The sequence below is a fragment of the Heterodontus francisci genome, chromosome 36, assembly GCF_036365525.1.
Source record: "Heterodontus francisci isolate sHetFra1 chromosome 36, sHetFra1.hap1, whole genome shotgun sequence".
Taxonomy (NCBI): domain Eukaryota; kingdom Metazoa; phylum Chordata; class Chondrichthyes; order Heterodontiformes; family Heterodontidae; genus Heterodontus; species Heterodontus francisci.
The window spans coordinates 12,718,287-12,739,526 of NC_090406.1; the positions used below are offsets into that span (position 1 = coordinate 12,718,287).

Below are 21,240 nucleotides of genomic sequence, written 5' to 3' on the forward strand. Positions count from 1 at the left end.
TGGAGCAAATTAATTATGGGGAAGCACAAAAGGTGATGAGGCAAGTATATTACTTATGACTAGATTTTTATTCCAATGTATACAAACTTCCATCAAAATGTACAGCGCTCGCACCATCTTGCTTTTGGATAATTTTTCTTTGTTTTCCCATGGATGTCAGCAAACCAAATATCTCCTTAATTGTGAGACGAACAAAATCTTTAGCTCAATTTTGCTATTATATTGCCACTTTTGAATCTATCTTACAGCAGTTTTGAGTACACATCATTGCAAAGTGGCAGTTTAACTCAGAAGGTTACCAACTACCCTAAAGGTACGAGACCCCTTTCAGGAGGCTGCCTCACCGTTTTGAGTTGTCGCCAGGTGAAGTATAATTCCACCCTTATTTTTTTTTTGTCCCAAGGCACTTGTACACCAACTTTTATTTGAAAACTGCTAGAAAATAAGACATTTGGTGAGGGTGAGGTTGGGAGTGAAAGGCAATTGTGGGAATGCACATTTTAAAATTATGGAGCTATTGTACAAATACTGATTGGCTTTCTAAAATTGACACCAATAATCCAGTCTCATTGCATTCAATAGTAATGCATTCATGACACTGTATTAATTGTGTTCAGCATTTTTCATTGTCTAAAGAAAGCTACATTGGATTTGATAAAAGTCATCCTTTAATTAATTTTAAGACTATAGTGATGGTTCTTCACAACAATCTTAGTAAGAGTGGCTGGTTAGTGTTTAGTTATCATGGGTGTGATCATCTTATGAAAAGAGTAGTATCTGCAGTCTTTGGGAGGGCTGATGTCCATCACACTGGTCTGAATGTTCTCCTCCTTGAAGCCAGCCTCCACCAAATGAGGCACTTGGGTTTCCTGGACAGATTAAAGATGCAAGTTATTTTGGAAATGTGAAACAGATTTCATTACACTGCATATCCCAGAAATTCAAGCTGTTTCAACATATCTTTATATTTTTGAAAAATATTTTAGGTGCTCCTCCAGGTAAGAAATAGTGAGGCAGGGAAACAACACTTTCCATCTTGAACACTGGCTGTTACCATTAGGTGAAGTAGAGGAGCTTGGATATAAATGTAAATCTCCCTTTGTTCTACCACAACAATGCACAGTACCTCAACCTCAAGACCAATTCTTAATGCACCATTTTTCCACCCCACCTGAAGATCCTCTGATCTCTAAATGAGTTTGCCAATTTGATGTTGATTGACATGAAATTAGGCAAGTCTGGAGTCCATGGCCACTGGAAACAGGATTCAGGCTGCCCAATTCACCTAGAATAAAACACACAAATGGCTTCCTTCACCCGCTTTGCAAGATTTTACATGGCCTTGAAATTGTCATTGCTCTTAAATATAAATCTTAATGTTGAAGAGGCTTTGAATTATTGATTTGAGTAGTATGCCTTTAAGTGCCATTCACACTTCTGAATCAGAATGTTGTGAGTTGAAGCCTCATTACAGGACTTGAGCACATAATCTAGACTGGCACTAGGGAGTGCTGCATTGTTGGAGATGCTATCTTTTGGGTGAGATGTCAAACTGGTGCCCCATCTGCCTATTCAGATGGAGTTCTCCCCCAGTTCTAGTGAACACATCCTTCATGCACCACCAAAACATATCAACCAGTCATGTATTTCACTGGTGTAAAAACAAGAAATGCTGGAAATACTCAGCAGGCCTGGCAGCATCTGTGGGGAAAGAGGCAGAGTTAACATTTCAGGTCAGTGACCCTTCATCAGAACTGGCAGAACCAGAAATTTAATAGGTTTTAAGTAATTTAAAGTGAGGATGGGGCAAGAGACAACAAAAGAGGTATTGATAGGACAAGGTCACAGAGAATAACTGACCAGAAGGGCGTGGAGCAAAAGGAAACGGTATGTTAATGGTGTGGTGAAAAACAAAGTGTTAGTACAGAGAGGGTATTAATTGACAGAAAACTGAACAGCCTGGCCCCAAGCACAAACATAAAAAAAGTGGGTAGGCACATTAGAAACAAACTGAACAAATTAAAATAAAATAAACACCTAAAAAAAGAAAAAAATAACAAAATAAAGATAAAAAGGGGGCCAGTCATGCTCTGAAATTATTGAACTAATAAAAAAAAACAGTGGGTAGGTATGTATTTCATTGGTGTTTGTCAGATTTTGTTGTGCACAAATTGGCTGCCATATTTGCTTATATCACAACAGTATTTGCCTTCCAAAAATTTTTTAATTTCTTTGTTCATGGGATGTGGGTGGCACTGGCAAGGCCAGCCTTTATTTCCCATCTCTAATGCCCTTGAGGTGGTCGTGAGCTGCCACCTTGAACCACTGCAGTCTGTGTTTATAGATACACTCACATTGCTGTTAGGTAGAGAGCTTCAGGATTTTAACCCAGCGACAATGAACAAACAGCAATATATTTCTAAGTTAGGATGGTGTGTGACTTGGAGGGGAACGTGCAGGTGGTGTTCCCATGCGCCTCCTGCCCTTGTTCTTCTTGGTGGTAGAGGTTACCGGTTTGAGGGGTGCTGTTGAAGAAGCCTTGGTGAGTTGCTGCAGTGCATGTTATAGTTGGTACACCGTGCATCCACGGTGATGAAGGGAGTGAATGCTTAAGCTGATGGCTGGCAAGCGGGCTTCTTTGTCTTAGATGGTGTTGAGGCTTTGAGTGTTGTTGGAGCTATACTCATCCAGGCAAGTGGAGAGTATTCTATCACACACACAAAAAATGCTGGAAAACAGTGTTAACTTTTCAGGTCTGTGACCTTTCATCAGAACAGATGCTGCCTGACCTCCTGAGTATTTCCAGCATTTTCTGTTTTGTTTCAGATTTCCAATATCTGCAGTATTCTTTGTTTTTGTATTCCATCACACTCCTGATTTGTGCCTTGTTGAGACCTCATGGGATAGCCTGACGACATGAAAGCTGCTATATAAATGTAAGTTCTTTCAATTCTTTCTGATTTTTGGTCTATTCACATTGCTTTTACAATAACAGTGAGTGTTGGCAGCTGGGACTTCTGCAGGTTCCAAATGGTAAATGGGAGTAGTTTGAATCTCTTCCACAATGCATGGTGGCATCAGATAATTAGAAGAAAAAACATGGGTATTGGCTTTATCCCTACCTGGAACATTTTTTCAATGTCATTATACTTTCCCTTCAGTAGCTCTCCCCAGGAGGTGAGGTTGCAATATGTAAGAACGCCGCCAGCCTTCAGCAAACGCAAAGCATGACCCTGAAAGAAAAGGAGTTTAACAACTGCAGTTTGATTTGGCTGCATTTTCTCCTTCTGTCCTTCCCAGATTTATCTGATACATGTTTAGAGATACAGCACTGAAACAGGCCCTTCGGCCCACCGAGTCTGTGCCGAGCATCAACCACCCATTTATACTAATCCTACACTTATCCCATATTCCTACCACATCCCCACCTGTCCCTATATTTCCCTACCACCTACCTATACTAGGGGCAATTTATAATGGCCAATTTACCTACCAACCTGCAAGTATTTTGGCTTGTGGGAATCATACTAATCAATCTCCCATGGTATTGCACAAGGAGAGTCAACATCAACTGCAATATTAATATTGGGCAGGAAGATAACTGGATCCAGATGGAGGGGGACAGGAAGAAGGAGTAGAGGAGAGCGGGTAATCGGGACAGTGAGTAATAGAGACGGGGAGAAGAAGATGACTAGAGATAAACTAGAACATACTTTTGGAGATGGTTTAGATGCTCTGGGGAGGAGGACATTCAGCCAAAGACTGCTCAGTAGCTGGGGGGCATTGCAATAGATGGAGGATGATTTTCTTGCTCTATGTGTATGCAGGGGTGGGGAGAGGGGTTTAAGAACACTCCTTAGTTGGGGGATGGGGAGCACTGTACAGTTGGTGGGGACATGTTTAGAAAGGCTGCTAAGGAGAGGAAGGAGGCACAGACCAAAATGTTGCTCATGGGGGTGGTGGGACAGTGAGTCAACATGATAAATTATTGACCAGGGCGGTGGGAGAGAGTTGCTGACCAGGGCAGGGGTATGATGTCATCAAGTTTTGAATGTACTGTACGGTTACATTGAATTGAAGTTGGGACGGCTGCTGAACAGGCGACTGTATTTGATTAAACAGAACTGCAAATCTATATGTACAAAATGCCAGGACCGCCACCCCCCCCCCCCCCCACCCTGCATTCCATATAATCAATAAATGAGACCCAAACATAGACACAAAAAGCAAGAGCACCATTCACAGAAAAATGCAAGAATCCCATAAACAAAAATTCCAAACCCCAATACACAAAAAATTTCAAGCTCCTCCCCCTGCCACCAAACCCGCTCCTCTCCCTGCCCACCTTCCCATTTCCCAGACCCCTCAAAGCTTGAAATCTCAGCTCCCTAGAAGCATGTCAAATAAAAACAGAAAAGACTGGAAATACTCAGCAGATCTGGCAGCATTTATGGAGAGAGAAATAGTTAGCAGCCGGGATTTCCTATTGGTGGTGTGGTCGGGAAGGGGTGTGGGCGCGATTTGAAAATCGCGTTCTGGGAGGGCGGCACTGGATCCCGCCGCCTCCGGAGCATGAGACAATTTTCAGAGGGAGGGAGGGAGGGAGGGAGGGCGGGAAATGGGGAAACCGCTCACCTCCAATTAACAGCCCGCTGAACTCTTTGAGGAGGTTGTTAACAGGCCAGGGAGGGCGAGAAGGCAGTTTTCAAAGCTGAAAGTGCTGAACCCTAACAGTGTGGTGCAGGTCAGTGCTGTCAGGTCAAACTGGGCAGTGGTTAAAGTTTTTTTTTAAACTGTTGTTGAGGGAGCTGGGGGATCTTGCACCAGATTGTGTATTTAACCTTCCATTTGGCCGTTCGGCCACTTTTGTGCTCAGTGAGGCTGCGGGCCCTCCGAGGTGCCGCCTGCTCTCTTCTGCAAGGCAGCGGCAGGCCCCATCATGCTCCTGCTTCCTGGTGACTAATTGGGCATCAACTCACCTCCAGCCCAAATAGGGCATTTATTTTTAATGATAGCATCGCATGAGTTGCAGTGTGGGCTCGGGACCCAGAAATGATCTGGGCGTCGGGTTCCCAACCCCAATTTGAAAATCTAGTCCAGCATTTCATGTCTGTGACCTTCAGAATTGCGAAAGATTAGAAATGTTATAAGTTTTGAACAAGTGAAGTTCAGGGTGGTGGCGGGGGGAGGGGTGGTGGAATGTAGTTAGCTTTAGTTAACTTTGTGATGATCATCTTATCTAGTGTTGTGCAATTGCAGTTCTAGTTATCCTTGGCTGATAAAATAAAAGACATTATACTCTAATTTGTAGGTTAATTACTTCTTTGGAGACTGTACACAGTCTTCAGGTGCCCCCGTAAGTAACGCATACACCGGATTGACACACCATGCAAGCAATTACTCTGAAGTGTTTATTCCTTTTTTAAACCAATATATTATCTTAGATTAAATGGAGAAGCTTCTTTAATTGATAGTAACTGCACCTTTGCATTCTGGCTTGAGACAAAATAAGTAATCCTGGTTTGCAAAGCAAACATTTTCAGATTTGCAGTCAGTTAGGGCTAGTTTATATTGCCTTTTCTTATGCTTTCCACTTCTCCCCTTCCCTGCCTGAGTTTGTGAACTTCCCTACCACTGCCCCGCTGAGGCTTTCTGCTGCCCTGAGTCCACAGGTCCTGGTGGCTCAGCGCATGCAGAGACACAAACGAGGTGCGCATGCGAGACTCCAGAGAAGGGTGGGATGGTCTTCCAGCTTGGCCCTGATATGGGTGCGCATGCGCAGAAGGATGGCTGATTTGCCTTGCAAATAATCACTTGGAAAAAGTTAGGGCTTGTCCATTCAAATGCAAATGAATTTTTAACAACGTGATAAGTCTTAGTTAGTGTCAAAAATCTCTGACACTTTTTTTTTTAACAAGTGTGGAGTCTCATTCTGTCAGACTTTATTGCAGTTTTATTATTGCAGATTTTTTTTTAATAAACTTTTTTACTTTTTCTTTCTGTCTCATTTATCTCTTAATCCTCTGGTGTCCCTCAAGGATTTATCCTTGGCCTCCTCCTATTTCTCACCTACAGGCTGCCCCTCGGCGACATCATCCAAAAGCACAGCATTAGTTTTCACATGCATGCTGACGACACTCAGCTCTACCTCACCACCACTTCTCTCGACTCCTCCACTGTTGCTAAATTATCAGACTGCTTATCTGACATGCAGTACTGGATGAGCACAAATTTCCTCCAATTAAATATTGGGAAGACTGAAGCCATTGTTTTCAGTCCCTGCTCCAAACTCTGTTCCCTAGCTACTGACTCCATTCCTCTCCCTGGCAGCAGTCTGAGATTAAGCCAGTCTGTTTGCAAGCTTGGTGTCACATTTGACCCTGAGATGAGTTTCCAACCTCATATTCATGTCAGCATAAAGACTGCCTATTTCCACCTCCGTAACATCACTCCTGGCTGTTCTCCCAAATTCTACTCTCCGTAAACTTGAGGTCATCCAAAACTCTGCTGCCCGTGTCTTAACTTGCACCAGGACCCATTCCCATATCACCTCTGTGCTTGCTGACCTACAATGGCTCCTGGTCACGCAACATCTTGATTTTAAAATTCTCATCCTTGTTTTCAAATCCCTCCATGGTCTTGTCCCTACCTATCTCTAATCTCCTCCAGCCCCACAACCATCTGAGATATCTGCACTCCTCTAAGACTGGCCTCTTGTGCATCCTTGATTTTATTTGCTCCACCATGGTGGATTCGCCTTCAGTTGCCTAGACCCCAAGCTTTGGAATACGCTCCCTACACCTCTCCGCCTTGCTTTCTCCCTTTAAGATGCTCCTTAAAACCTATCTCTTTGGCCAAGCTTTTGGTCATTTGACCCAACATCTTTTGTGGCTCAGTGTCATACTTTGTTTGATAATGCTACTGTAATGCCTTGGGATGTTTCATTACGTTAAAGGCTCTATATAAATATAAGTAGTTGTTCCCAAATTTCTTTCCCTCTCTTTATTTTACTTTCTGTACATGATTTGGCATCGAATTAAATATTCTAACTTACACTTTGTGGTAGAGACTGCATGCCTCAGTAAGAATTTTTCAATCTGATTGGTTAAGGAGATACACAGTTGATTTCCCTGTTCACACACAACCCAGATCCCCTCTAGAGGGTGGTGAGCTGTTTTGGATTTCTGTTCAATGCAAGTTCCTGTGCAAAAGCCCATACGACGAGCACTGCTGACTGCAAAATCTGCCCTTACCTTTATAAAAGCAAACTGATGTGTGTGCCAGGTTTCTTCTGACAATGGGTAAGTATCATAAAGAATTCCTGGAAAACAAATGGAAAAGGACAGAATTCTTGTTTGTTTTCACCTCCATATATCAAATATGGAAACAACTTGTATTTATGTGGTGCCTTTAACATAGTAAAACGTCCCAATGTGCTTCACAGGAGCATAAACAGACAAAAGAAATTGAAACCAAACCAAAGAAGGAGACATTAAGACAAAAGTTGGTCAAAGAGGTAGGTTTTAACAGCATTCTGACGAAGGAGGTGGAGGTGTTCAGGGAGGGAATGCCAGAGCTTATGGACCAGACAGCTAAAGGCACGGCTACCAATGGTGAGGAGAAGTAAGTTGGAGATATATAAAGCCGGAACTAGAGGAAAGCAGAGATCTTGGTAGGGTTGGAGGTGGTTACAAAGACAGCAAGGTGCAAGGCCATGGAGGTGTTTGAGCAAAAGGATTTGAATTTGCAATAAAACATATATAACTCTCCAGTGGCCTGTGCACTGCTGAGCCATACTGGCTTACAAGGTCCTAGTATTAATTGCTAGTTCATGCCAGGTTGATCTCAGCAGCTGAATGCTACAATTAGCCTCAGTACCGCTTGGCTAAAGATGAGAAAAATGAGTCAGGATTCCAGCTCCTGATCACAGCCAGTGATCCCTGTTGGAAAATGAATGTGTTTGGATTTCAGTGGTGAGAACAGAAGTAGGCTGGACTCCATGGCCAAATAGCTTGCCAACACAAATAGCCCACTGAATTCCTGTAGGCAGGCAAGAGTCAGTGCCTTCAAGGGAGAAGAATTGGTGGGATTGTGGAGAGAAGCAATAGAGAAAGCTGCATACCTGAAATAAATTGCAAATATATATATAGCCAGACAAAATTCCAGTTCTACATTTAGCAATAGGTGATAAGCCACCTGTTGCCACACACAGCTTCCAGTTGCAAAGCCAACTTGAATTTAGCATTTTTTTTTTAAAAAGAACTGCCTTAAATTTCTAATGTTGGAGAGGCAGCCAACTCTCTTGGCAACTCTTTTTCCAACAGGAATTTCACTGGCAGTTGAATGTTGGAAAGTAGAGCTCTGCACGTGTATTATCAATGAATAACCTATGCTATCCCAATGTCGAATCTTTCTACTCTGCGACAGTGTCACTAAAGGCGTTTCCTGGCAGATTGTCTCAGATGGCTGCCCTGAAGTTCTTACTTAGATTTGCTGTCTAATCTTGCAATGCATAACCAGTGTTCTAAATGATACAACAGCGAGAGGAGGGCAGTAATTCAATTCCACCACTCTGCATGCGTTAAACAGCATATAATGTCTAACTGCAGCATAAGTTGCATTCAAGTAAGTAGCATTTTTTTTAAAATTAGAATTAGAATTTTTTTTTTTAGAATATTACAGCGCAGTACAGGCCCTTCGGCCCTCGATGTTGCGCCGATCATCTGACCTACACTATTCCATTTACATCCATATGTCTATCCAATGACCACTTAAATGCCCTTAAAGTTGGCGAGTCTACTACTGTTGCAGGCAGGGCGTTCCACGCCCCTACTACTCTCTGCGTAAAGAAACTACCTCTGACATCTGTCCTATATCTTTCACCCCTCAACTTAAAGCTATGTCCCCTCGTGTTTGCCATCCTCATCCGAGGAAAAAGACTCTCACTATCCACCCTATCTAACCCTCTGATTATCTTGTATGTCTCTATTAAGTCACCTCTCCTCCTCCTTCTCTCTAACGAAAACAACCCCAAGTCCCTCAGCCTTTCCTCGTAAGACCTTCCTTCCATACCAGGCAACATCCTAGTAAATCTCCTCTGCACCCTTTCCAAAGCTTCGACATCCTTCCTATAATGCGGTGACCAGAACTGCACGCAATACTCCAGGTGCGGCCTCACCAGAGTTTTGTACAGCTGCATCATGACCCCGTGGCTCTGAAACTCGATCCCCCTACTAATAAAGGCTAACACACCATATGCCTTCTTAACAGCCCTATTAACCTGGGTAGCAACTTTCAGGGATTTATGTACCTGGATACCAAGATCTCTCTGCTCATCTACACTACCAAGAATCTTCCCATTAGCCCAGTACTCTGCATTGCTGTTACTCCTTCCAAAGTGAATCACCTCACACTTCTCCGCATTAAACTCCATTTGCCATCTCTCAGCCCAGCTCTGCAGCCTATCTATGTCCCTCTGTACCCTACAACACCCTTCGACACTATCCACAACTCCACCGACCTTCGTGTCATCCGCAAATTTACTAACCCACCCTTCTACACCCTCATCCAGGTCGTTTATAAAAATGACAAACAGCAGTGGCCCCAAAACAGAACCTTGCGGTACACCACTAGTAACTAAACTCCAGGATGAACATTTGCCATCAACCACCACCCTCTGTCTTCTTTCAGCTAGCCAATTTCTGATCCAAAGCTCTAAATCACCTTCAACCCCATACTTGCGTATTTTCTGCAATAGCCTACCGTGGGGAACCTTATCAAACGCCTTACTGAAATCCATATACACCACATCCACGGCTTTACCCTCATCCACCTGTTTGGTCACCTTGTCAAAAAACTCAATAAGGTTTGTGAGGCACGACCTACCTTTCACAAAACCGTGCTGACTATCGCAAATGAACTTATTCTTTTCAAGATGATTATAAATCCTGTCTCTTATAACCTTTTCCAACATTTTACCCACAACCGAAGTAAGGCTCACAGGTCTATAATTACCAGGGCTGTCTCTACTCCCCTTCTTGAACAAGGGGACAACATTTGCTATCCTCCAGTCCTCCGGCACTACTCCTGTCGACAATGACGACTTGAAGATCAACAACAACGGCTCTGCAATCTCCTCCCTGGCTTCCCAGAGAATCCTAGGATAAATTCCATCTGGCCCAGGGGACTTATCTATTTTCACTCTTTCCAAAATTGCTAACACCTCCTCCTTGTGAATCTCAATCCCATCTAGCCTAGTAGGCTGTATCTCAGTAATCTCCTCGGCAACATTTTCTTTCTCTACTGTAAATACTGACGAAAAATATTCATTTAACGCTTCCCCTATCTCCTCTGATTCCGCACACAACTTCCCACTACTATCCTTGATTGGCCCTGTTCTAACTCTTATCATTCGTTTATTCCTGATATACCTATAGAAAGCCTTAGGGTTTTCTTTGATCCTATCCGCCAATGACTTCTCGTGTCCTCTCCTTGCTCTTCTTAACCTGTCAACACTGTTCAAATTACAGCACAAAGTTCTGAATTTTACTTAACCAGTCATTTTGTTATGGTTTATCATGTGCAATTATGGTTGTCTCCCTTGATCTGAACCATTTGGGCAGGTTCACTATTTGTACAGATTACTGTTACCGTATTATTTATTACAGAGTGTTGTACTGTATACAGAAAAACTAGAGGGCAAAAGGGCACTATAAGCAAACAGCACTGCTAGTTTTGTAGGCCAACTTATTAAGAGTCTGCCAAGAGGTTTCCTTTAGCAGTACTGTGACAGAAATTAACAATCATAGATTTTGACTGAAAACAAGTGTGTGGATGGGGGGTCGGGCTGGAAAATGTTCCACTTAGGTCCAGGACCAAACTGTTCAATTTATTTAGTATTTTAAACCTCTTGTTTCCTCTTACCACATGTTCCTATGTTACTATCAAACTGATGCTGATTTCAAGGCTATTCAGTTGCAGCTAGTATCACAACCAGGCTTGGTACTCTTCTAATGCAATATCCTAAATGAATAGACTTCCAGAATGGTCTCAGGATAGGAACTGCAAATCTCCTCACCTCCCACGACCCCCGCCACGTAAACTGGGCACTGAGAAACAAACTGGCATCCCAACTGAAATAGGCTAACTCAGCACAGAGAGGGGATCGAATCTGGGAAACCACCCAGTCAACATGATTCACTATTTAAACTCACTGAGCCATTGGACGAGATGGCAAGTTTTTTTCCGACCAGGCAGCTACAATCAAAAAGATGTTCTTTCAGAATTTTAATGTAATCTCTTCACTGTAATTCCTCTTAAACCAGTGTATGATTCATTCATATGTCTAACTATTGATGAATAGTGGATATTCCGCTAAGACCCTATAAACAAAATTGTCCAGGTTGTCTAAATTGGACAGTATCTATAAAATAAAGGCTGATGTAGTATTATTGTTCTGATAATTCAATCTTTCCAGTCTCATTGTGTTGGTATTTTTCCTATTTTTGCTTTGCCTACTTGTAGGAAATAAATGAACATACGTACGAACTTACGAATTAGGAGCAGGAGTAGGCCATTTGGCCCTTCGAGCCTGCTCCGCCATTCAATAAGTTCATGGCTGAATTGATTACTCCACATTTCCACCTACCCCCAATAACCTTCCACCCCCTTGCTTATCAAGAATCTATCTACCTCTGCCTTAAAAATATTCAATGACTCTGCTTCCATCGCGTTTTGAGGAAGAGAATTCCAAAGACTCACAACCCTGAGAAAAAATTTCTCTTCATCTCTGTCTTAAATGGGCAACCCCTTATTTTTAAACAATGACCCCTAGTTCTAGATTCTCCCACAAGGGGAAACATCCCTTCCACATCCACCCTGTCAAGACCCCTCAGGGTCTTATATGTTTCAATCAAGTCACCTCTTACTCGTCTAAATTCCAGTGGATACAAGCCTAGCCTGTCCAATCTTTCAGCGTAAGACAGCCCACCCATTCCAAGTATTAGTCTAGTAAACCTTCTTTGTACAACCTCCAATGCATTTACATCCTTAAGTAAGGAGACCAGTACTGTACATAGTACTCCAGATGTGGTCTCACCAACGCCCTGTATAGCTGAAGCATAACCTCCCTACTTTTGTATTCAATACCCCTCACGATAATCGATAACATTCTATTAGCTTTACTAATTACGTGCTGTACCTGGATACTAACCTTTTGCCATTCATGCACTAGGACACCCAGATCCCTCTGCATCTCAGAGCTCTGCAATCTCTCACCATTTCGATAATATGCTTCTTTTTTATTCTTCCTGCCAAAGTGGACAATTTCCCACTTTCCCACAATATACTCCATTTGACAGGTCTTTGCCCACTCACTTAACCTATCTATATCCCTTTGTAGATCCCTTATCTCCTCCTCACAAGTCACTTTCCTACCTATCTTTGTGTCATCAGCAAATTTAGCAACCATACCTTCGGTCCTTTCATCTAAGTCATTTATATAAATTGAAGAAAGTTGAGGCCCCAGTACACATCCCTGTGGCACACCACTCGTTACATCTTGCCAACCAGAAAATGACCCATTTATGCCGACTCTCTGTCTCCTGTTAGCTAGCCAATCTTCTATCCATGCCAATATGTTATCCCCTACACCATGAGTTGTTATTTTCTGCAATAACCTTTCATATGGCACCTTATCAAATGCCTTCTGGAAATCTAAGTACAATACATCCATCGGTTCCCCTTTATCCACAGCACATGTAAACCCCTCAAAGAACTCCAATAAATTGGTTAAACATGTTTTCCCTTTCACAAAACCATGTTGACTCTGCCTGATTACCTTCAAGTCTTCTAAATGCCCTGCTCTAATGTCTTTAATAATAGCTTCTAACATTTTCCCTAAGACAGATGTTAAGCTAACTGGCCTGTCGTTTCTTGCTTTCTGTCTCCCTCCCTTTTTGAATAAAGGAGTTACATTTGCTATTTTCCAATCTAATGGAACCTTCCCCGAATCTAGGGAATTTTGGAAAATTAAAAGTAACGCATCAACTATCTCACTAGCCATTTCTTTTAACACCTTAGGATGAAGTCCATCAGGATCCGGGGACTTGTCAGCCCGCAGCTCCAACAATTTGTTCAGTACCACTTCCCTGGTGATTGTAATTTTCTTGAGTTCCTCCCTCCCTTCCATTTCCTGACTTACACCTAATACTGGGATGTTATGTGTCCTCATTAGTGAAGACCGATGCAAAATATCTGTTCAATTTATCTGCTATCTCCTTATTATCCATTATTAATTCCCCAGACTCACTTTCTACAGGACCAACGCTCACTTTGTTAACTCTTTTTTTTTTAATACCTATAGAAACTCTTACTACCTGCCTTTATATTTCTAGCTAGCTTTCTCTTGTACTCTAATTTTACCTCTCATCAATCCTTTAGTCATTCTTTGCTGTTTTTTATATTCTATCCAAACATCTGACCTGCCTCCCATCTTTGTGCAATTATATGCTTTTTCTTTAAATTTGATACTATCTTTAACTGTTTTATTTAACCACGGATGGCGGGTCCCACCCTTGGAATTTTTCTTTCTCCTTGAAATGTATCTATTCTGTGTATTCTGAAATATTCCTTTAAACGTCTGCCATCTCTATTGACCTATCCCTTAACCTGATTTGCCAGTTCACTTTAGCTAGCTCTGCTTTCATGCCATCATAATTGTCCTTATTTAAGTTTAAAATACTAGTCTTGTCATTAAATTTTCAAAAAATATTCCAAGGGCATCTAGGAGCAGGACTTTCATACCAATGCTTTTACTATTATAATTTCTTAAGTCTGCCGTACAGCCCTCTGAGATCTCTGTACTCTTCCCATTCTGGCCTCTTCCACATTCCTGATTTTAATCTCTGCATTGCTGGAACCTTTAGCTGCCTAGGCGCGAAGCTCTGGAATTCCTGCCCTACCTCCTCCCCCTCTCTCTCCTCAAAACCTACGTCTTTAACCAATCTTTGGTCATCTGTCATAATATCTCCTTAAGTGGCTCAGTGTCAAATTTTGGATGAAAACTCTCCTGTGAAGCACCGTGGGACATTTTACTACATTCAAGGCATTATGTAAATGCAAGTTCTTATGTTGTTATTACACTACTGAAAATTAGGTTTGGTGATATAAATGAACCCCTGGCTTCAGAATTCTACATCTAAACATAATTTCTGCCATCAGTAAAGAGCAATTTAAAAAAATGTTTTTATATAGTCAAAGATTTAGTGATAAAGTACTTCAGAAGTGAAACACAAATGCCAGACTTACCATCAAAATGTGCATCTGGTAATGTTGAGACCACATCCTCCCAGAGCCCCTTAAGAGGAACAACCTGCAATTGGAAAATGTACAAGACTGATTAAAATTATAGGTAGATTATAATTGCTCTATCCTAATTATTTGGACATTAGCAGAAAAAATGGGATTTAATTACTGGATCTAATGGAGAAAAACACTGCCACAAACTCTATGGACCAAATGGCCTGTTTCTGTGCTGTAGAATTCTATTATTTTATTACCTTTGCCATATATAGGAAAGAAGGATTTGCATTCATAAAGTTTCCTGCGATCTCTTTGAAATATCTGAAAGCACTTCCCATATACTACAGTTGAAGTGTAGACAAAGACTGCAGTAATTTTCATATATGTAGCAAGGGCCCACAACCAGCAATTAGATGAATGACCAAGAATTGCATTGTGATGGTACTTGCTGAGGGAGGAATGTTGGCCATAATTCCAGGAGAATTCCCTGCTCTACTTCGAATCTAGCAGGATATTTAACATTCACTTGAGCCAACAGAGGCAATATGGCCTCAGTTTAATGTCTCATAGGAGTGCGCCAGTCAGTCCCTCAAGCCGGTTTCTGCTGCTCATCCATGACAGAACCTACAACAATGCAGACTGCATCTAAAAAAGAGTATCTACTGAACAGTGTAGGCGACTTTCAAAATGTTGATGCCATCTGCAAACTCTGAGGTTCCTGCATTAATGGCCATGAAAAATTGCTGGTTGTAATGTATCTTGCTGTGTGGAATTGTATACTGTGTATATTGCAGAATCTACAATTTCCATGCAAATTATCCATGTTGTACATGCTTAGGTTTTTTTTTTCTTATTTTTTTCCCCCCACTGAGCTTTGTCTCCATCTCCTGGCTGGAATAGTCAGGTCAACGAACAAGAGGTGAGGTTTGAATAGAGCGAGATGAATGATGTATGTTTTGCCCTTCCCTGAGATGAGACGGCTCACTAGGCCATGGCACTCGATTGGTGTTTGCCATGTTTACCTGCATAATAATTGCCACAATAATTCATTGCAACTTGATGTGCTTTGACATCCACCACCTAGAAGGACAAGGGCAACAGGCACATGGCAGCACCACCACATTCGAGTAACACACCATGGTGACTTGGAAATATATCACTGTTCCTTCATTATCACTTGGTCAAAATCCTGGAACTTTCAATCTAACAATGCTGTGGGAGTGCCTTTACTACATGGACCACAGTGGTTCAAGAAAGTGGCTTACCTTTGCGATGGCATTAGAGATGGGCAATAAATGCTGGCCTTGCCAGTGATCTCCATATCATGTTAAAGTGCTATATAAATGCATTTGTTGAGGTGGTTGGATGCTACAATTATATTAGACTTTTGTCATTTCACCTCTGGGATTTTGGTTTGAGTTTAGTCAAATTTGATAAAAGTCCCAAGTGAAATGAGTGTGGTTGAGCAGTTTCACTTCATTCATAACATTTCCAAGCACAAAACCAGTATTAAAAAAATCAGTAAATTAAAAAAAATTTAATTATTGGAACAACTGCAAAACTATCCAATGTGGTAACCATAGGGTACTCACTTTGTGGGGTTGCTCCTTAGCCCACTCCTGCAATCTTTTATACACACCATCATTACATTCAATGATCCAGTGCTCTTCAACATTGAAGGACTCTATCTTAGTGGCTGCAATTGCCATTCCAAAACCAATTTCCAGAACACGTCCTCCTAGGCCAGAAGAAAGCAATTGGTTTTATTACTGTTTTGTCTCCATCAGTTGCACCACAACTTACTACTTCAATCCAGTGTGTTTATTTCTGGCATTGCACATGCAACAGTGCTGCCAGAATCTCTTTCACAACCAGAATATAGGGTGGGAGTTAACAGCTGTTGGATTAGCACATCTGTACACACCACCTGAGCTATTGTGCTAGTTGTTACATGTTTGTAGCACTCCAGTAGATATTTGCATTGTCCCAGTGTTCTCGATTAACTAGTTCACTGCTACTCTCATACCTCCAAATTCTAAGCAGCAAAACAGCTTACTGTGCCTCAAGGAAGCAGCTGGTATATTTGAAGACTACTGAAACGTGTTGCCACATTGAAGGAACCAAGGAGTTGACAGCTACCAGACAACAGGGAAGGGGAGAAAATTGACAAAGGATAATGTTCCAATGTTGCAGCTTCTAACGATCCTTAAAAACTATGTTACAGGACAATGTGCAATGAAAATACATATCCTGTTAAAATGTTTTGCCAAATGCATTGTTTCAGAAAATGTATCCTGTACGTTTTTTCAATGTCTTTAAATTGCACCACATGTGGCAATCACCACTTTACAGAACCTTCTGCCAGCTGCAGCTGTTACAAAACTCAATTTCAACTTTTGAATGAGTGACAATATTGCACAGGTGCGCAACAGTTAAGTATGTGGCAAGACAAGGAGCCTATGTCGTTCTGACAAATCTTTACATACAGGAAACGTGGAAATGAAATCTAATCCAATCGTTAAAATGCACGTTTCCACGGCAAGGAAGTAAAATTGATTTTCATCTTCATATCTGAAATTGGACTCCCGCATTTATAAGGGCATATGTCTAAGGCAGTTACACATCTTAACTGAGGAATGAGCCTATGCTTCAGAGTATTATGTTCGAAAAAGTTATGTGATTTACTGAATTAATGAAACAACAGGACAAGATCAATCTTAGTGATAGTGCTAAGTTAACATATATCGACCGAATGATGTGCGTGTTTTAGAAGCCCGCATTCACTCAGTACCAATTTTCCTTTTCATCGACTACTATAATTTTCTCAAAGATCTATTTTTTTTCGTGTGAGTGCACCTGCTCACTTATACAAAGGGACTCCCTCTGTTAGAATCAGTGCCCTCGCCCATGCTATTTCCCTGAGCATAATGGCAGCGAGGCCTGGACAACGTATGTCAGCCAAGAGCGACGTCTCAATTCATTCCATCTGCGCTGCCTCTGGAGAATACTTGGCATCAGGTGGCAGGACCATATCTCCAACACAGAAGTCCTCGAGGCGGCCAACATCCCCAGCTTATACACACTACTGAGTCAGCGGCGCTTGAGATAGCTTGGCCATGTGAGCCGCATGGAAGATGGCAGGGTCCCCAAAGACACATTGTACAGCGAGCTCGCCACTGGTATCAGACCCATCGGCCGTCCATGTCTCCGCTTTAAAGACGTCTGCAAACGCGACATGAAATCCTGTGACATTGATCACAAGTCGTGGGAGTCAGTTGCCAGCGTTCGCCAGAGCTGGCGGGCAGCCATAAAGACGGGGCTAAAGTGTGGCGAGTCGAAGAGACTTAGTAGTTGGCAGGAAAAAAGACAGAGGCGCAAGGGGAGAGCCAACTGTGTAACAGCCCCGACAAACAAATTTCTCTGCAGCACCTGTGTAAGAGCCTGTCACTCTAGAACTGGCCTTTATAGCCACTCCAAGCGCTGCTTCACAAACCATTGACCACCTCCAGGCGCTTATCCATTGTCTCTCGAGATAAGGAGGCCAAAGAAGAATAATGAATGTCTTGTGGACAATTTTCCCGACTCTCATCAAACTTTGTTTCAAGTCAGCACAAGAATGATTGCATCAGAGAAGAGCATAATATTGTTCCATAACACCATTCCATCTTGGACTGACTCCACAACTCACACACAAATGGTACAAATATTACTTCACAATTCCATGCATAATAATTAATCGTCGTGGAAGTCACCTGATTAACAAACTCCGGAAAATAAACTCTCCCTGTTCTGCACTTGCCATTCTTTCGTAGTCACTGAACTTAAACGTGGGTCAGATTAACTGCTGGTAAGAACTTGGTAAATTCCCACAAATGAGTCAAAATGATGTTATCCCCATTACTGGGAACAACTGAGCGATAAATTCAAGCCCACGACTTAAATTCGTGTTTATAATCTGGTCTGACTTTCAGCATTGAATCTCAGTCTCAAACATGTGCATATTTTTAAATACTGAACCTTCGCCTGCACGCGGTGACAGACATTCTCCTGAACTAAAATTAGTTTGTTGCAGCAAGAACTAATTTTAGTTCTTTTTAATAGATATCCGCTAGAGAGCCTCGATTGCACACGTTTGGTAGAAGTCACAGAAAGGTTGAATGCTGCAGTTGAAAATGTTTGAAAAGGGAAAACAAAATGGTTCACTTGTGCCACACGGGTGACCTAGATTTTGAAAAGAGCATTTATAAGGGAGGACGAGGAGGGGGGAAACCTCACATTGAATGCAACTTGATTGAAAGGGAGATCAAACTGTACCTTTCGAGGCTGCAACGGTGGCGAGGGAATGCATGTATGGAGTCTCCCAGCGCTCCATGACCGGTTTACCCAGGATCTGCAAATGAGTATCCCTTTCATTGTACTCGGCGCTCGCTACCCTCCAGTCTGGTTTGCAGTCCTCCCCCTGCGAGAAAATGGGGCTCTTGCTTCCCAAACTCATTCCGTTGCAGTAAAGATTGATCAGCACTGGGAAAGGAGTGGATGGCAGGCGAGGCTATTTTATAAGAGCTCTTGAGTTCTGCTGACATTGCATGTAGCATCTGCGCCTCCCCCTCATACGTTCACATCGTCATAAACAAGCTTCAGACTCCCCAGCAGCTGTTACTGAACTTTACAAACTCGACAGCAGAAGGAGAGGGGCACAATTACCACTATTGTGCGATTTTAAACCCGCCCCCTTTCTGAAAACGTTTTGCTCGGTCAGTGCCACAGACATCAGTAACTCACCAAAACAGCCATTCTTTGCGGGTAAGTAACAGCAGTGCTGCTGGCTGACAACTGCTGGATCAAAATATTCTAGCTTTAAAAAATACTGTCAAAAGGGGGCGAGGATGAGCCGGCAAATTCACTGCAGTAAATACTCAAAACTTGTCGCAGTTCATGTTTTGTGTTTTAATGGATGGAGAGGAGATTGTTCGGAGGAGTTCTGAATGATCTTGGTGCTTGAGCCCCCAAGAATTCTTATTCCTTCCAAATAAGTACAGCTGATAGGCTTTGCTAGTAAGTAAAGACTATCAGTCTCTCTACAGAAGAGTCTCATGTTTCCAGTATTCTTCAAAGTGTCAAAGGTATAAAATGAGAAAGCAACCAGTCGTTGCTGGTTGTTGTGGTTTCAGGGCTTCACCAGCAGGTTTATTTAGAGTAAAAACACATATGGCAGAAAGACAAGGTGACAGAAATGTTGGGAATGCACAGCAGGTTAGTCAGCATTTGTAAAAATTCAGTGTTATGACTGCGACGAGAGCAATACACTGTCAGCCCGTGGCTCTCTGTAGAAGTTTTGCTGAGAGAACAGACAGCTTTCTTCTCTTCAGTAGCACACTTGGTTGGAGAGTCTTTCAAAAACTAACTGGTTCATACCAGTTTTTTCCAGTTTTACACACAGTCAAATCAAAACATCATACCACGTAACCTCTCTCTCTCCGAGGATAACAAGTGCAGCTGCTGGCAGACTGTGCCTTAGAAATTCCAGAACTTTCTCTCCCTTAAAGGTGCACTGTTTTTAACAGAGTCATAAAGGCACACACTGTTTTTAATCGGAGGAGAAAAATAAGTACAAGCCCATGACAACAGGTTATGTATGATGTTTCAGGTGCTCCAGGATTGCTGTAATGAAGGGTACGTACTTGACGCATCATAACCTGCCTTTTCGCTTCACAGAGGCTGACTGACCTGTTGTGTATCTCCAGCGTTTTGTTTGTTCCAGATTTCTATCACTTTTTAATCAGTACAGCAGATTTCAATTGATTACAGAATAGTTGAACTTTACAATCTGGAGGGAGGCCATTCAGCCCATTGTAGTTCAGCCGGCTCTTTGCTAGATTGCAATCCAAAACAAATTCCACTGCCCCACTGTCCCCGGAATAATGTATCTTCCTCTGCTTCAAATACTTATCTTCTTCTTTTGGGCCTCCTTATCTCGAGAGACAATGGATACGCGCCTGGAGGTGGTCAGTGGTTTGTGAAGCAGCGCCTGGAGTGGCTATAAAGGCCAATTCTAGAGTGACAGGCTTTTCCACAGGTGCTGCAGAGAAATTTGTTTGTCAGGGCTGTTGCAGTTGGCTCTCCCCTTGCGCCTCTGTCTTTTTTCCTGCCAACTACTAAGTCTCTTCGACTCGCCACATTTTAGCCCCGTCTTTATGGCTGCCCGCCAACTCTGGCGAACGCTGGCAACTGACTCCCACGACTTGTGATCAATGTCACACGATTTCATGTCGCGTTTGCAGACGTCTTTATAGCGGAGACATGGACGGCCGGTGGGTCTGATACCAGTGGCGAGCTCGCTGTACAATGTGTCTTTGGGGATCCTGCCATCTTCCATGCGGCTCACATGGCCAAGCCATCTCAAGCGCCGCTGACTCAGTAGTGTGTACAAGCTGGGGATGTTGGCCGCCTCGAGGACTTCTGTGTTGGAGATATGGTCCTGCCACCTGATGCCAAGTATTCTCCGGAGGCAGCGAAGATGGAATGAATTGAGACGTCGCTCTTGGCTGACATACGTTGTCCAGGCCTCGCTGCCATAGAGGACTGAGGACACAGGCCTGATACACTCGGACTTTTGTGTTCCGTGTCAGTGCGCCATTTTCCCACACTCTCTTGGCCAGTCTGGACATAGCAGTGGAAGCCTTTCCCATGCGCTTGTTGATTTCTGCATCTAGAGACAGGTTACTGGTGATAGTTGAGCCTAGGTAGGTGAACTCTTGAACCACTTCCAGAGCATGGTCGCCAATATTGATGGATGGAGCATTTCTGACATCCTGCCCCATGATGTTTGTTTTCCTGAGGCTGATGGTTAGGCCAAATTCATTGCAGGCAGCCGCAAACCTGTCGATGAGACTCTGCAGGCACTCTTCAGTGTGAGATGTTAAAGCAGCATCGTCAGCA

General features: G+C 42.7%; 1 protein-coding gene across 1 annotated transcript; it reads right to left on the bottom strand.

Moving 5' to 3' along the window:
• Positions 1-47: 47 nt before the first annotated feature.
• LOC137351590 (guanidinoacetate N-methyltransferase-like) lies at positions 48-19,060 on the bottom strand. Its single transcript, XM_068016175.1, has 6 exons — positions 18,616-19,060; positions 15,894-16,039; positions 14,308-14,371; positions 7,254-7,321; positions 3,123-3,233; positions 48-869 (listed from the first exon to the last, which is right to left on the bottom strand). Exons 1-6 carry the CDS (start codon positions 18,794-18,796, stop codon positions 729-731), a joined length of 711 nt encoding a protein of 236 aa, XP_067872276.1. The 5' UTR covers positions 18,797-19,060; the 3' UTR covers positions 48-728.
• Positions 19,061-21,240: the final 2,180 nt, after the last annotated feature.

Bases quoted from the DNA above. Each gene is read 5' to 3' on its own strand.
- LOC137351590 (XM_068016175.1), bottom strand. From the start codon at position 18,796: ATGAGTTTGGGAAGCAAGAGCCCCATTTTCTCGCAGGGGGAGGACTGC. The intron at 7,322-14,307 runs GTAAGTCTGGCA...TTTGTTTTCCAG, and splicing joins ACCAGATGCACATTTTGATG to GAATTCTTTATGATACTTAC. The intron at 3,234-7,253 runs GTAAGGGCAGAT...CTTTTCTTTCAG, and splicing joins ATCAGTTTGCTTTTATAAAG to GGTCATGCTTTGCGTTTGCT.